The sequence below is a fragment of the Ochotona princeps genome, chromosome 11 (assembly GCF_030435755.1).
Source record: "Ochotona princeps isolate mOchPri1 chromosome 11, mOchPri1.hap1, whole genome shotgun sequence".
NCBI lineage: Eukaryota > Metazoa > Chordata > Mammalia > Lagomorpha > Ochotonidae > Ochotona > Ochotona princeps.
Window position 1 is genome coordinate 7,006,884 of NC_080842.1, and position 15,917 is coordinate 7,022,800.

The window sequence follows — 15,917 nt, forward strand, 5'->3', positions numbered from 1 at the left end:
CCTCACCTGTTCCAGGGGCCCCGCCCGCAGGCTGCGCTAACCGTTTACCGCCTCCCCCTGAGAGTGACGTGGCCAGCTCAGTGAGAAGGGAGAGCTTCCTTAGCTCAGGCTCGGGGTGCGCCTTCCCAGGGCTATCCGCGCCCCCAGAGCCCGGCGTCTGAGGACCCCGCTGGCGGAGAGCCGGCAGGGCGGGACCCCAGGTCTGGCAGGTGCCTCTGCGGCCCTCCCTTCCCCTCCTCCCTCAGCCAGCCAGGCCCCGCCTCTGTGTCCTGCCCTCCACCCCTGCTCCTCTTCCTCCTCCCGCCCCTCTTCTTCTCCTCCCCTTCCTGCCTCTCCTCCCTTCCTCTTCCTCCTCCTCTTCCCCCCTCTCCGTTTTGGGTTCCCTGTCCCTGCGTCTTTCCCCGTCTTCCAGTCCCTCCCCGCACTGCTCCTCCTTCTGCCCCGGGCTCCGGAGCCGCCTGGGGAAGGGCGGGCCGGGCGGGCGGCGTCAGACGCTGTGCGCGCCCAGACTGAGCACGGAGAAGGCGGCGCGGTGCTTGCGCAGCAGCAGGCGGATCTTCTCGTCGTCCGAGTCGGGGTCCAGCGGCTTGTTGTACTCGTCGTCCTCGTTCTCCGAGGCCGCCCGGTCCCCGCCTGCGCCCGCGCCGCCGGGGGCTCGGGGCGTGGAGGACGACGGCTCCAGGGCGCTCTTCTTCCGCCACTTGGTCCTCCGGTTCTGGAACCACACCTGGGTGCAAAGACAAGGGTCCCAGGCAGAGCACACGCACGCTCAAGGTCATGCAGAGGCGCGCATGTGTACACAAACACTGCACACAGCACACATGCAGAACACACATGTGCACGCATAGGCAAAGGCCAGGAGCACATTTACAGAGCATACATAAGTACACACCTAGGCACACATATGCACAAGCCAGGCGCCACACACTGCATGTATACGCACATACAAACAGCGCTGTGCACAGCACACACAGGGCCCGGGACCTGGCTCGCTGACAGTACACAGTCCTTATTTAATTTACAGTAGTACAGATGGCTCCGGCCGGGGTAGACTGCCTTACGGCTGGGGACATGCACTCAAAGTGCTGGGACTGCAGCCGCACGGCTTTCCTGGGCACCTCTCCTGCACTCGGATGAGCCCAGCTCTGTGTAGTGTGTGTGTTCCCCAGACTCTCACGGACCGTGGTTCACTCTCCCCTCCAACTAGAAAGAAGCCCATTGCCCCAGATAGCCAAGGAGTGCGGAAAAATATCCCCAGAAGCAGAGGAACATGCAGCAGGGGTCCACGCCACCTCCTGCCCACAGTCCTGGGCTCCAGCTCCAGCAGGGCTAGGACGCGGCCACCGGGGGAGGCTCATGGAAAACAGCTGAGTTACATGGCTGCAGGATGCTTTGAAATCCGAGCACAGGTTTCCCATGAACATTTGTGAAAGTTCGTATGAGGCTGATGTGGGAGGCTGCGGCAGTGGGCAACTCACTGAAGACCCCTGGCCCTGATACTTCCTTCCTGTGAAGCCTCGCCACCTCACACAGAGCCTGGCAGAGCTCGAGCTACCCAGCCACCTAAGGAGGAGACAGAAGTTCAGCTCCTCCCTGAGTCAGTCCCCCTCCCCAAGTCTCCATGTTACAGATCTGGCTAAACCAAGGTCAGCGCCCATTTGCTGCCCCAAGGTGGGCCAACCCTGTGTCCAGTTTGAGCTGGCTGCAATGGCTGCTCCCCCATAGCTGGGGGTTCCCGTGCAGCTTGCACAACAGGGCCCACTGGCTGACCGCCATGTGCTGGGCATCATCAGAACTGAAGGTGGAGGGGCAGTGCCTAGACCTCACCCACTCACAGGACAGTGTCCACCTGAGGGTTTGGGCCCGTCATGACATCTTGTGGGGCTCCTGTGGCCTGGTGGCACCTATCCCCATGCCACCCCTACCCGCCACACACATACTCACCTTGACCTGTGACTCGGTCATTCCCAGCGAGTACGCCAGCCGGGCTCGCTCTGGACCAGCCAGGTACTTGGTCTGTTCAAAGGTCTTCTCCAGGGCAAAGATCTGGTGGCCCGTGAAGGTGGGTCGTGTGTGCTTCTTCTTGTGGATGCCGTCGTTCAGGGGGTCTGCGGCTGTGGGGCAGGGGCGGGGAAGGGAGGTGAGAGAGGACATGAGCAGGGGCAGGCATGGCAGTGGTCGGGAACCAGCCACACTTCCTGGCCTGCTTGAGTGCCGGTGGTCCTCCAGGTTACACCGGGGCAGCCTTCCTGACCCTCACGTAGCAGTGACCGTGACCTGGGTGTCTAGCTGTGCGGGAGCCCCCACCTTCCGGCTCCTGGTGGTGGTGGTGAGGAGGGCAGCAGGGTCCTTAGCTCTGGCGAGCCGCAGTTGAATGTTCTCCCTGCTCCCTGGCGCCGGCTTCCCTGGGCGCCGCAGCACGGTCCTCTCCTCTCCTTGCCTTGCTGGGTCACCTTCTCAGTGCCCAGGGACTCCACCTGCACTCGCTTGTTGCTGGACTCCCAACTTTCCAGGTCTATGGCGGGAGCTAAAGAGGGGACAAACCCCCTCTAGTCCCCCTCCCCAGACCACTTACTCCTCTTTTCGTGGCTCCAGGCTGCCTGTCCTGCAGGGGGTAGGGCAGGGGGCAGGTTGTGTGTGTTTGGGGGGTGTTTTGGGCATTGTGGCCCGTGGGGGGCGTTCAGCCTGGCTCAGTGCAGCTTCTGTCCCAGCTCCCAGCACTGCAGGCAAGAAAGCTGGGGCTCAACAGCCTGCACCTGCTTGTTGCCCGCTGCCAGCCCCAGCTTTCTTAGATTATTCTCCTTGTGTGTGCATTCAGGAGCCAGGCAGTGGCTGCAGACGGAGTGTGTAGATTGAGAGGTGAGAGACAGTTGGAGACTGAACATGACCCCCACCCAGATAGGATCTGCACCCCAGGGAGGCTCCGGGGGAGGGTGCTTAAGTTGGCCCCCCAAACCCTGCTGTGGCGTGGACGGAGCCTGGGGCTGGGACACACACTGCCTTTGGCCCTGGCTGTGCCTGAACTCAGCCGGCCAGTCAGCCAGGGCCTGAGTGTGAGTCCAGCAATGTGGGCTACTCTCCTGTCTCTGGGGTGAGCCCCGGTTGCCTCTAGGCTTTCCCCAGTCCCATATTGGGATGGTGGTTGCTGGCCATTGTCAACAAAAACCCTGAGGGAGGAAGGTGGGACCCCTCTCTCCCCAGCACACACAGACTTCACACTCACAGCAGGGACCCCAAAGGGAAGGTGACACAGTGGCTGGGGCTCTGCCATGGGGCAGTATTTGGGGGGGCAGAAGTGTGGCTGCCAGGTGTGCCTGGCATGGGGTGTGTGTGGCCTTGGTGGCCTGGGAGGGTGGCTGGGGCATGCGTGTGTAGAGGCAGTGACCAGACAGGTGAGCCAGCAGAAGAAGGTGCAGTCCTGCACCTGGCTAGGTAGAGGGACCCGGAGCTCTGAGCTGGGCCACCCTGTTAGTCCCCTTGCCCAGGCTGCCCTCGGGCTGGGTGGTGGCAAGAGGCCCACCGCCTGCCCTGCTGTACTCACCACTGCCGCATTGCCGCCCGCTGCGCCACTCCTGGGCCGTGTCCGCCCAGCAGTTCCGGGTCCGGGTGGGGTAGTCGCCACCGCCGCCGACAGTCTTGGAGAAGTTCCCCACCTGGGGGCTGTAGTAGACCCCCTGGGAGCCGAGGCCCCCGAAGCCTGCCACGTGGGGGTAGCTGGAGAGGAGGCTGCTGCCGTTGGGTGTGGCCACGGGCCTGCTCAGGATGTCCGTGATCCCGTGGGGGGTCCCGGCGGGCAGGTGGGGGCCCAACGCTGGCGGACTGAGCTTGTAGAAGGAATTCTGCACCGAGTACTGGCACACGGGGGCCTTGACCTCCGAGAACTGAGCCAGTGGCGTGTTGTTGAGCAGGAACGGCCCCTGCAGGTTGGACTCCATGGTATCCAGCTTGTGGTGGGGACGCACAGCGGGTAGGCCAGGGCCCCCCAGTTCGGGGACCCTAAAGCCCGTGACCCCACGCTCCAGTCTCCGAGCTCATGGTAGGTTTAGAGACTCGGAACCCGCCCCCGGTCCTCACTTTGGCCCTCCCACCTACAGTATCCGGGCCCAGCCCTGGGCACCTACGTCCGCTGCCACTCGGAAGTCAGGTGCTCCCAGGGGTGGGGGTGGGGGGTGCTTCTTGCCGCCCGCCTTGCCCCTCGGCCTCAGCTGAGACTCCTGCAGGTCTGGGGACCCTCCATGAGAAGTTGGAAGTTCAGAGGAGGAACATTTCCCTGATAAAGCTCCGGCCTATTAGAATACAGCCCTGGGACTGGCTGAGGCGAGGGAGACCGGTTGCCATTGGCTGGTGAATGCGCGCGTGTACACACACACACACACACACACGCACTCACACAGGCCTAGCATTGGCTTCTCCTAGACAAATTACACTTTGAAAGATTGACTGTAAGATCAGCCCGTGTTTGTCTGAGAGAGAGAGAGACCAGAAGCTCCGTTCATCCTCCGAGGGGCCACCTGCTCCCCCCAATCCGAAGGATGCAGAGGGGGTGTCTGTGGGAGGTCTCTGTAAGTCACAACTCCTGCTGCTGTGGCTGCTGCCCACCCCCCCCTTGACAGACCGACAGGGGTCCAAGGCCGGAGGTCACTGCCCTGAGCAGAGGGCCGACCGAACACCGTAGGAGGACACAGCCGCCTGCCGAGCTCAGGGTAAGCCGAAATGCTGGCTGGGCGCACCTGCCGTCCATCCCAAACTTGGGCACCTCTGAGTGGCTGGTGCCGGGCGGCCAGTGGGGCAGGGCCGAGGGCGGCTGCTGGCTAACCTTTTTCCTGCTCACCAAGGCCACCCAGGAGTTGCTGTGGCTGCCTCCTGGGGGTAGCAGCTAGTCTGCCTTGGTGGGCGGATTTGCAGGGAGAGGTGGGGTCCGTGTACCCTCCCCTCCTACTTAAGGGGAGGTGAAGGGATACCTCAAAAATTTTATGGCCTTAGGAATGAAAAGATTGATTTGGAATGTATGCACGGCTAGGGGCCTTAGGTTCACGGGAAATGCGTATTCTGCAAACACCTTGCTTGCATGCCTGCACTACCAAGTTTCCGTTGTTCCCGGCATCCCCACAAGCTCACCCTTCCACTGGGGCGTCCACCAGCCAGCTATCTGATGCCTAGACACTGAACACACTTTCCTGTTTTCTCTTATGATGCTTCCCCCACCCCAACAGCCACTCTGTAGGAGGAACGCCTCCTTTTAACAAGGAGGAGGGCCTGGCACCGTGACTCGTTAGCTAATCTTCACCCTTCAAGCACCCTGGGCGCTGGTTTGTGTCCTGGCTGCTCCACTTCCCATGCAGTTCCCTTCTTGCTTTCTTTCTGTAAATTCACCTTTCCAATACAAATAAGATTTAAAAAACAAACAGGGAGGTGCAGTGGAGTCCCTGTGAGCCCTGTGCTCGTGGCCTACATGAGTCGGTGAAGCTCTCATGGGAAGCTGCGCACATGCTGTTTCTGCAAGTTTGAAATCACATAGGGAACACAGTTCCTGTTCCCCAGCCTTGGGGGGAGAGAGGGGAGGCCACTGGGAGGTGGCACCACCTCTCCTACACTTCCCACTAACTCCAGGCAGATGCGGGCTGGAAGGCAGCAGGTGCCGGCCCAAGCACCTGGCCTCGGGCCCCTCATGGAGCCCTTGGCTCCAGGTTTCAGCCTGGTCCAGCCTGGCTGGCTGGTATGGGCATTTGGGGGAGCAAACCAGTGGACAGAGTTTTCTGCTTTTCAAAAAAAGAGAAAAGTCTTTAAAAACAAAACCAAAGACAAATGCTAGGCATGGCTGGGAATAAGGTGGTTTTCCTGCTGGAGCAGGGCAAGCTCTTGGGGTTTGAATAGCATTGAGAAACCAAGGACTCTCACAGCGGGTCCAACGGCAGCCAAGTCCCCTGGGGTCGTGGTGTGGCGCCATCATCCCTTAGACCCCCCAAGGGGTTTCTCCCTGATGGGTGATCCAAATCCGGGGACCCTGGAGGGGGGGTCTTCACTGGAAGACAGAGCTATCACATGCTACTCCTACCCTCCCCCTCCCCAACCCCCAAAGACGTAGCCAGAAAGAAGCGCGGAGCCCTGTGCCATGGGTCCATTTCTTTATTAATTTTGACATTTGTTCAGCTGGTGTAGGGAAAATGGTGTATACATCATCATAATGGGGTGAGGGTGGGAATGGAGGCGACCCCCTCCCAGTAACTGCAGGTGGGAGGCGAGTCGAAACATGAATTCGTTTTTTTTTTTCATAACAATTAAAAAAAAAACCTCAAGGTTAATTTCCAAACTTCTAAAAAGCGTCTAATGCGCAGACTGTGCAGCATTCTCTAGGCGTGGGTGTGGGGGACCCCACCTCCCCGAGCTGAGCTGGCGCCCAGCAGCTCCTACTGGCGCGGGGAAACGCGCGGCCAAGTAGCCATGCCGGGCGGAGCGCACGCAGGGTGCCAAAGCGCAGCGGAGCCGGGCCCGCGCGGGGCGCGACCCGGGAGGGAGAGCGAGGGCCGGGCGGGGAGTCGCGGCGGCCTCACCAGGTCAGCCTCGGCCCCGCGCCGCCCGGCCGGCCCGGGTGCGGTGCGGCGCGGGCCCTCGCCAACCGCGGGCGCGTCTGTGCTACTAGGAAGGGTCCGCCCAGCGGCGGCTCTGCGGAGCGGCGGTCAGGGCCCCTGGAGTTTGTGCTGATTCGGGCTTCCCTCCGCCGGAGGCGCACCCCGCTGTGTGAGTGTGGCTTAAGGCTCTGCCCTGGCTGAAACGAGGCGCGGGCAAAAGGGTGCTTGGCAGGGGTGGGGAACAGCCGCGCCGCCCCTTGCCTCCCTGCCCTGCCCCGGCGCCCCGGCCCTGCCCCGCTCCGCCCCAGCCTGCGGGCTGCCCGGGGTGCGAGCACCAAGTGGGCTCTGGGAGAGCTTGGGGTGGTCCTGACGTTCGCGCAAACCCCTCCTCTCTTCCCTGACGGCTCCTCCCGCAGCCCGCGCGAGCCCTGGGCAGCCCGGCTGGCTGGGGCTGTGTGTGCACATACCGCTAAAGTGTTGCTATTGGTTTGCATAGTATTTATTGTTTTTGTTTCTTTTTTTTTTGTTTTCTCATATACACAAAGCTGATTGACTGTACAGTTTTACACTTTTATGGGCAAGGACTATTATATGAGATTTAAGTGCTGGAAGATATTAGAAAAAAAAACCCACCTCTTCTGTATGGAACATGCTGGTGCGATCCGCTCCGTCTCCTGGGGCGGCTGCCAGCCCTTCCCCAGCTCGGAGAGAGAGAAGCCCCCAAACTGGGCCTTGACGCAGAGCCCGTTGTGTATATGTGTGTGTGTGTGTGTGTGTGTGTAGGGGGGCGGGTGGGGGTCCCTGCCTCTAAGGGACCCTGAGTGCACCCCTAAAGGCAATGATTTTCCTTTGGAAATTGATCAATATTGAAAGTTGCAGAAACAAGAAGGAAAAAAAATCCCAGTGGCTCTACAGTAACGCTGTGTGTGTATGAGTGTGTGTTCCGGGTGCCATGGTGTGTGTGTGTGTGTGTGTGGTGTGAAGGTGTGTGCATCCGTGCCCCTCCGTGTCCACCCACTGGAGTGAGGAGACGTCCTAACGCAATGGAGGTGTCTGAGGGTGGTGGGAGAAGGGACAGGACCAACTACTGACTGCAGGCCTGTTGGCTCCCTTCTTGCCCACCACACACACTTCTTGCAGGAAGCCACATGGATTCCTTCCAGATGAAAAGTCGAAGAATAAACACAAAGTTACCCTGTACTCAGTCAAAACGAAAACACTCCAAAGCCATCCCCAGTTGCCCAAGAGCCCTTGTTCACATGTGCTGTGCCTGCTTGCCCACGCGCGCGTGCACCCCCGCCCCCCTCCACCAGCCTGGTTGCCCTGGTCCTTGTCGTGGGGGCTGTGGGGCACATGTGTCCTGGCCAGTTGGCCACACCCACGGAGGAGGCTTAAAGGAAGTCCCTTACTGCAGATGATGGCGCCGGCCTGTAGGGGGCAGGGCAGCCGAGTGGCCCCGTGGTCTAGAGCCCTCCCCAGGGTCGGCTCTCCTCCTGTGTGCATGGCAGGGTATGTGGAGTTCAGGGATTGGGCGTCGAGGTGAGGTCCTAAAGGACAGAGAGAGAGGATGGGTCACCTATGAGGTCAAGGCTGAGGACGAGACCCCCGCTGTGCAGCAAGGAGTGGGGGCAAGGCTGCTTAGGCAGGTGGGTACAAACTGGCCCTGACCTGCATGCCCACTCCCCCCTCCAAACATACAGTCCCCACTGCCCTGCTAGCCCGGTGCCCTGCTAGTCCTTCCCATTCTCAGTGCAGCCAACAAGCATGCTCTATGCCAACCCCGGCCGCCCCAGGGCTCCAGGCCCCTCTTCCGCTCTCACTGCCGGCTGCCTCAGGTGTAGCCAGCCAGCAAGTGCCTTCACCCTAGGGAGTTTCTGATCTCCATCCCCCCTACCCCCCAACCACCCACCACTCAGTCCTGCAGCTGGGCCTCTCTCCCTGAGCTGGCCTTCAGGGACCCCATGGCCCACCTGCTAATGGGGAACCCTTGAATGAGGATGCTGACAGGCAGTTGGGTGGGGGTGGTGTTAGGGTTGGGATCGGCTTGGCGTCCCTGACCAAGGCCTGTGTCCCCAGGGATGTACCTTAAGGGTTCAGGTTGGGACTTGCTCACCTCTTGGTATTTGAAGGCAAGGCTGGGGGAGGTGACAGACCTGGAAGGGGCCGTTGTGGGTGGGATGGTGGTGGCTCCCTGGGAGAGAAGCAGCTGGCTCCCCACAGAGAGGGCAGATGGTGGGTGGGCCTCCAGGACACAGGGCCTGCCTTGCCACGGGATCAGGCCTCCACCATGCACCTGAGCGGCCACCAGCCTGACGGTGGATGCCCCTAAACTGAGGGCTCAGGGTAAATCTTCCCTAAAGAGCTCCCGTGTTTTTTTTTTTTTTTTTTTTTTTTTGGTGGGAGGGGTATAGGTGTTTCAGTTCAGGCAGGTAGGAAGAGGGCTCTACAGGCACAGAGCCCGCTCAGGCCTGACCAGTGACTGGACAGGCATGCTGCCGGGCTGCTTGGGGGAGCTGCCACGGTTCCTCCACGCTGTCTGCCTGTGGTCCCCGTGGGTCCCAATCTCCTCCCGCTCATCCTGTCGGCAGGAAGGACTTTCTGTTGCCCTCCCTGCCCGGCACTACCTTGGGTGCAGCACTGCCATGTCTGCCCAGCCGGTGCTGCCTGGTCTGGGCCAGGCCCCCGCCCTGCTCTGGGCTGTGAGGTTCTTGGGTTTTTCAGAGGTGAATTAGTGGAGTGGGAATTCTGTCTTTCAAATAAAGTTACAAAGAAGGGGGATGTGAGAGGGAGAGGAGAAAGTGGGGAGAAATTAGCTCTGTCCCTTGCGCCTGTCTCCACCTCCCACACCCCTGCTGCTTGTGGCTCCTCCTCCTCCTGCCCCAGCTACCCCCAGCTGCTTCGGGACCTGGGGGCCAAGCACAGCCCAGCACCTGTCCCCATCCCATGGGCCTTGGCTGCCTGGCAGCCCCACCCGGCCTCAGGTACCAACCTCCTTCCTGACACTGGCAGTGGCTTGGGGCAGGGGAGGGGTGGAGTGGGGGGATGGGAGTGGGTCAGGAGGACTTGAATCAGTCCTCACCCACCATGGGAAGGGGCCCTTCCCCCAGGGGGTGGTCATAGCCATTCGGCCCATCTTTGAGGCCTTAAGTCTGTACCTGTGCCACACTGCTGCTGGGAGGTAAGGCAAGGAGAGCTCCCGGGAGTCCCTCAGCTACCACATGTAGCTTTGCTGCTGGGCCCGGAGTATCTGGGCTGTGGGTGGGTACCCTCGCAGCTGCCCCAACTGGCAGGAATTCTTGGCTCCCCACATATTGGTGTGTTGAGAAAAGAGGGTGTTCAGAAGCGAGCGGGGAGCAGCTGAGCTGACTGACTCAAGCACGTCACTCCCGCCGGCCGCGGGAGCCAGAGGCACTGGGATCCTGGTGCACAGCGTTGGCCCTCTGCAGTCAGTAGAGCCAGGTCTTGCTCACTTGTGTCCCATCAGGTCACAGCCAGCACTGACCTGGGGAACCCCGGACGCTGTGCCAGAGGTCCTTGTGCCTGTGCACACGTGTCTCGCGGTCTGCACATGTGGTTCCGACCTCCCGTGTCCCCTGTGTCTGACACGCGGGTCACACAGCCTCTTAGACTGAGATCCTGAGACTCTGGCACCACTTTGGTGGGGGAGGGAGCTGCAATTGGGGATGACATCACCCACATAATGCAGGAAGCGGTGAAATGACACATTCTGGGGCCACCAGAAAAACAGGGGGACACGGGTCCAGTGCGTGGGAGCTGCAGCGAGGAGGAGGCAGGGTGTCACCTGGCTCTGCCTTGGGGGCTCATGCTGTGTGTGGCGGGTGCTGCACTTGGGGAGCCTGTGAGCAGCTGGGGGATCCACAGCCCCCTCCCTCGTCTTCTCTGTAGAAGTGGAGGAGGATGGAGACCCTGCTTGCCTGCATCCCACACCCTGGCCCTGCCTGGGCACGGGGCCCAGCACCCTCGGGTGGCTCACACGCTCGGGGGGCGTCAGCCATCGCTGGCTCCCTCCTTTGGCCTCGCTTCTGTCATGGTAAGGGGCAGCAACAGGAGCGGAGCAAGATGGAAGCTCCAGTCAAAAGTCACTGCTACTGTTACCCTGGGACAAATCCAGTGCGGGAAGTGCCCTCTCTCCCTTCACACCCAGCTAACATTCTCAGCATCTGTGGGGGATTTTCCTGGTGCCTGCGCCAGCTGATGCCCATCCTCCAAGTTGCCTATGTGTGTGTGTGGGTGCAGGTGGGAAGGGTCCCCTGGCAGCGTTGGGGTTAACACAGTGGCCTCCTTAAGCTGCTGAGCCTTCAGGTCTAATTTTAACCTGGGAGGGGGTGCTGGGATATGTTGGGAAGGCCACAGTCAGCATTTCTGGGGGCTCAGGAGGCAGGTGGCAGCAGGCCTGGTTTGCCAGTCCCTGGTGGTGATGGTGGGGGCGGGGAGGCGGGCGGCTGGACCTGGGCTGGGGCTGGAGCCTGCCACGGCACCTCCTCGCTGCCCGTTCACTCCCACCCCGATGCATCCTGTACTAAGCTGCCCCGAGCTGGGCACAAGCAAGGACCTCAGGGCAGCTCAGTACAGGATCCCTCAGGGAGGATGGCCTTCCAAGCTGGGAGCTGGTTGGGAAACTCGCAACCATGCGGCACAGCACACCCTGCGCACACTTACACACACCATGCACCCTGGCCCCAACGCTTTCCCCCTGGCATGCAGAGATAGCCACCAACTCCAAGGAGGACCTGTCCACAGAAGCCTCTTTTGGGAGCACAAGGGACCCAGGGGCACCTGAGCTGCCAGCTCACAGCCTCCCCCATTCCTGTAGGCTCCCGTCCACCCATCCACAGGCCCAGCATGCTCTCCCACAGGGCCTTGCCCCAGGCAATGCTCTATCTGCTCTGGCTAGTACTAAGCTAGGCTGCCCTGGGATGGCACCTGCCTTGGATCCTAAGACCCCAGGACCTGCGGGTCCCTCCTGTGGCATGCAGGGAAGTGGCTGCCCGGACGGGGCAGGGTGCGGCCAGGCCATGCAGCGAAGGACAGGGTCTGTTACCTCCCACAGAGCCGCTCCGGGCCCGGAAGGCCGGCTTCACTGCTTGCCCCTTTTCAGGCTGGCCCGCTTCACTATCTGAGCCCCCTTCCTGCCCTCTGCCAGGTCTGGCTGCAGGCCGCTCCCTCTCAGCTCCACCTGGGCACAGCAGCGGGGACAGAAAGCAGCCCATCACCTGGATGGGCAGGCATAAAGAGGAGGTGTGTGGAGGGAGAGGCGGGGCTCAGGGGCCGCCTCCGTACCTTGGAGAGCTTTGCTAGGTAATCCATGTCAGCTTCTAGCTCACTCGAGTCTTCTAGGGGCCCCCCAACGATCACCTCCTCATGCTCCTGGGGATCCCCAGTCATGGACGAATCTATCTGCCGAACGACTTTGCGGATGGTCTGGAAGAGGGAGCAAAAGAGAGAGAGAGAGAAGGAGAGAGAGAAAGAGAGAGAGATAGGGTCGGTCAAATGGTCAGCATAGAGTAAGTCCCCAAGAGTGAGATGGGAGGCAGCTTGGTCGTTCCAGTCTGCCCCCGACCACTGATGGGGAGTCTGTCTGGGGGACCAAAGTGCCATGTCTGTGGCACAGAAGGTGGAGAACCATCTGCCACGTCCTCACAGGGCACTCCTGGCTGTGAGGCCTCACCCGCTCGCCAGGCCCCAGTGCCTGGGTGCTGTTTGCACTCACCTTCTTGGTGACAATGTTGCCCTGTGCGTCGGTGAATTGTTCCTCTGTCACCTGCTCCCCTGGAATGCTCTGGAGCTCATGCCCCTGCAGTCAGACAAAGGGACACCCATGACAGTGGTCAAGTGGGAGCTTGAGACGGCAACCAGTGAGCAAACAACACAGCTGCAGTCCAACACCCTGTACCCCCATTTCAAATAGGGAAGTGCTGCTCGAGCCAGTCGCTGGTTGTCTGAGACAGAACTGTGATATGGGCCTGGCCCTAGGTGAGGCTGGAAAGGGAGGAGGCATTACACCAGTCTGATGAAAGAGATCCCTGTTTCAGGTTTCCACAGAGTCCAATGTCACAGCCAGGGCTGCATGGAGCACCACATGCCTGCCATGGGGACCTAAGGCTGCTGGGTGGTGGTGCAATTCCAGCCCTGCCTGCACACAGGTCTGCCTTAGCCTCCCCAGGCCCAGCAGGGGCAGGCAGGCAGGGGTGTCGAGGCAGCATCCCTCTGTCCCCACCCCATATAACTGGGAGGTTACCTTCAGGAAGAGCCGGCGGCGGACCACCCTGCTGGAGACGGTCTCCTCATCGTCGCCACCGTGGCCCTCGCCCTCCCCCAGCTCCCTGTCCAGCTCCTGGTGGATGTGCTTCAACACGAAGCACAGGGAGCCCTTGACAATGTACATGACATTCTGACAGCTGACCAGGAAGAAGCCCAGCAGCACCAGGGTGACCAGCAGCTGGGTGACGAAGGTCCACATCCTTGCCGCACAGACCCGCCCCTCACGGGCTGCCGGGACCCTCGCTGAGCCCTTCCATTCCCCCCATACCCCACCCCCGCCTCTCTCAACCTGCCAGGCCAGAGACCCAGCGGGCCCTGTCTGGAGTGGCCCTTGGGGGGAGAACGGCCGGCCCTCCTGCCCAGCTGCTCCCAGTGACGTCACGCTGCTGTAATTTTAGCTCCCAACCAGCTGCCGGGGCTGTGCAGCTGGCGTGGACGGAGGCTGGCAGGTGCAGTGTCCCCAGCACCCAAGGCAAGCAAGTGTCAATGTCACTTTCCGTCCCCTGGCTTGCCTGGCCCTGCAAGAAGCTACCCAGGCAAGATCTCCCTCAGCTGCCCCGTCATGTGGCTGCCTGGGATCGTATGGAAGGAGGGAGCAGAAGGGTGCAGCCCACTCCTTGCACGCTTCAGGTTTTGTCTCAAAGACGAAACGTGCTGAGCTTGGCCAGGGTGTGGCTGGCCCATCCCGCAGCGGGTCCATATCTGTGTCTCTGGACTGAAGAGAACAGATGGACACTGCTCCTGCTGCCCCATGGGCTTTCCGTGCCCATTTCCCATCACTACCTGCTGAGCAGGTGGCTCAAGGCACTTTAGGTAACCTGCTACCATGAAGTGGAAAGTAGTGCTGCAAACTCCCACTCTACCTGTCGCACCAGGGAAAGAAGCTGCACCCCAACACCCAGCGCGGGGGAAGAGGCTGGTCCTGGGAGACCCCCAGCTGGTGCCCCACCACCTGCAGGGCATCTTGTCCTGGCCCTGGCACACCCTGATCAGAACGAGCCCAGAGACCCAAACTCCCCCAGTTGTGACCCGCATTTCCTGGGTGACCTCTCTGGACCCTCAGCTCTCTGGGCCTGGGCTGTGTGACCTGGAGGGGGCACATCTCAGCCTCTGTTGGTTCCTGCTCCTGTACCGCTCTGGGACAAGGTCTGGGGCTTTGGAAACAGAGGCAGAGCAGATGCGGGGGTGGGTGCGGCCATGGCTGCTGTCCTGTCTGGGTGTACAGACTTGGCAGGGGCTGCATTCTAAATAAAACCCTATCCAGCTCCCGCCAGGCCATGGTGGAGCTGGCTGGGCTTCCCTTCTCCACAGGAAGATGAGAGACAGGGAGGCGGGGAGGGGGAATGAGAGAGAAACAGAGAGGATGTGGAAAAGTGAACACTCAGTGGGAAGTGGAGGAAATCCCAGATACACAAATCCCCTGCTGGGGCCAGGGGAGGAACCTAGCCACTCCCTCATTTGCCAAAGAGGAAACCCACCAAGGTGTCCTGTGTGGTCTCAGGGACCACAAAAGCTGTGGGCGGAACCTGGGGCCAAACCAGTCAGCCAGACGCAGCCTGCAGGTGCAAGGACTTAAGTGACAGCGAGGGCTGATGCTGACCCCATCCTCCCCCAGCATGGGGCCAGGGGGCGGACTTGGAGACCCTGCCCCTGGACAGGAAGTCATTACCACCGTACCCTTTTAGAGGGGAAACGTTCCTGGCTTGGCTCTCACCTGTAGTTCCCGGGAGAGGGTGTGCTTGGCCTGTTGCATCCGCTGGCTGTAGGCCAGGGCCTCACCGGTGGACGCCTTCAGGACATCATCTTGCGAGTGCGGGCTGGGCGTCAGCTCCTGCAGCCAGGAGCTCTGTGCAGCTCCATGTACGTGGGAGCCCATGGAACCTGCCCCGTCCCAGTCTTGCAGTCTGGGGTCCAGGAGAGGTAGCCAAAAATCAGAGAGAGAACAAGGACACCTGGTCATTGCTGCTGGTCTCACCCACTGCTGAAATCACCCCATCCCGTCCCATGGTAGCCCACGTGGCTCACCCTCTCCTGCTGTCCAGGGGACTGGTCCCTTTTCTTTGGGCCAAGTACTAACAGTGATCTCATCGGGGTCTCCACCCCATCAGTTCACTCTGCACTCTGGGTCATCTCACAAGGCTTCCTCCTCATCAAAGGACACGAGGCTGGCATGTTGTGACCTAGTGAGTCAAACTGCTACCTGCAGCTCTGGCATCCCATATGGGTACCAGTGTGTGTCTCTGCTATTCCATTTCTGATGCAGCTCCCTCCCTGCTAATGGCCTGGGAAAGCAGCAAAGGATGACCCAGGTGCTTGGACCCCTGCACCCACATGGGAGACCTGGATGAAGCTCCTTGCTTTAGCTGGCTCAGCCGTGGGGAGTGAAGCAACTTTTGGGCATCACCCTGCCCTCTGCCCACCCCTTCTTTGTGCCCTCCGTGAGTTCCTCTGGTGGGCCTGCCTTCTGAACGGCCTGAGACCATGACCTGGCTGGGCTCTTTCCATCCCTGCCCACGTGCCTGGCTCTGTCTCCAGCTCCAGAGTGACTGAACTGCATGCGGATGTTCAGGCAACAACATGGGGCCTCCAATAGGCATGCTGCCCTCACGCTCAGCTCTCCACATCTGGTGCCAGCCGGCTGCCACAGCTGCATGTGTGCAGTGGAGCTAGGGGGAGTGCGCACGCCAGTGCCTGCCTGGGTCCCTTTCTCTCCACTCCACACTGCATTTAGCAGCAAGGCCTCCTGGTGCTCCTCTTCAAGACACATCCTGGCCCCAAGCTTTGCCACCTCTTGAGTCCTCTGCCTGCTTCCACTCTTTGCCATGTCAGGTTCCCTTCCTCATGGATGCCAGGGCTCCTAGGAGCGCCCTTCCACTCCCTTGAGGCGGCTCTTCACCCACCAACTGCTATGGGCAGCCAAGCCCTCTCGGTCCTGCCTCCAACCCCCAACCTTGTTCTCTTGTCCACCAGCCAGTCCTCGGCTGCTACGCACTTGACTCTGTCCTGCCCTGCCAGTCCCTCCAGCAAGCACCCGCCTCCCCTACTTTCTCTGTCTTCCCAGCACTC

At 60.9% G+C, this 15,917-nt stretch overlaps 2 protein-coding genes across 2 annotated transcripts in view; both read right to left on the reverse strand.

The window, feature by feature from the left end:
- Positions 1 to 405: 405 nt before the first annotated feature.
- Positions 406 to 4,101, reverse strand: NKX6-3 (NK6 homeobox 3). Its single transcript, XM_004592723.2, has 3 exons — positions 3,542 to 4,101; positions 1,945 to 2,114; positions 406 to 727 (listed from the first exon to the last, which is right to left on the reverse strand). Exons 1-3 carry the CDS (start codon positions 3,933 to 3,935, stop codon positions 488 to 490), a joined length of 804 nt encoding a protein of 267 aa, XP_004592780.1. The 5' UTR covers positions 3,936 to 4,101; the 3' UTR covers positions 406 to 487.
- A 3,434-nt stretch (positions 4,102 to 7,535) lies between these two features.
- ANK1 (ankyrin 1) overlaps positions 7,536 to 15,917 on the reverse strand; it is a 106,592-nt gene continuing 98,210 nt past the window's right edge. Inside the window, exons 40-45 of the mRNA XM_058670471.1 lie at positions 14,566 to 14,755; positions 12,829 to 13,245; positions 12,301 to 12,384; positions 11,871 to 12,011; positions 11,632 to 11,766; positions 7,536 to 8,116 (exon numbers count right to left, since the gene is read on the reverse strand). Coding sequence (XP_058526454.1) covers positions 11,668 to 11,766; positions 11,871 to 12,011; positions 12,301 to 12,384; positions 12,829 to 13,245; positions 14,566 to 14,755 — 931 coding nt within the window. The 3' untranslated portion in view covers positions 7,536 to 8,116; positions 11,632 to 11,667. The remainder of the gene's footprint in view (positions 8,117 to 11,631; positions 11,767 to 11,870; positions 12,012 to 12,300; positions 12,385 to 12,828; positions 13,246 to 14,565; positions 14,756 to 15,917) is intronic.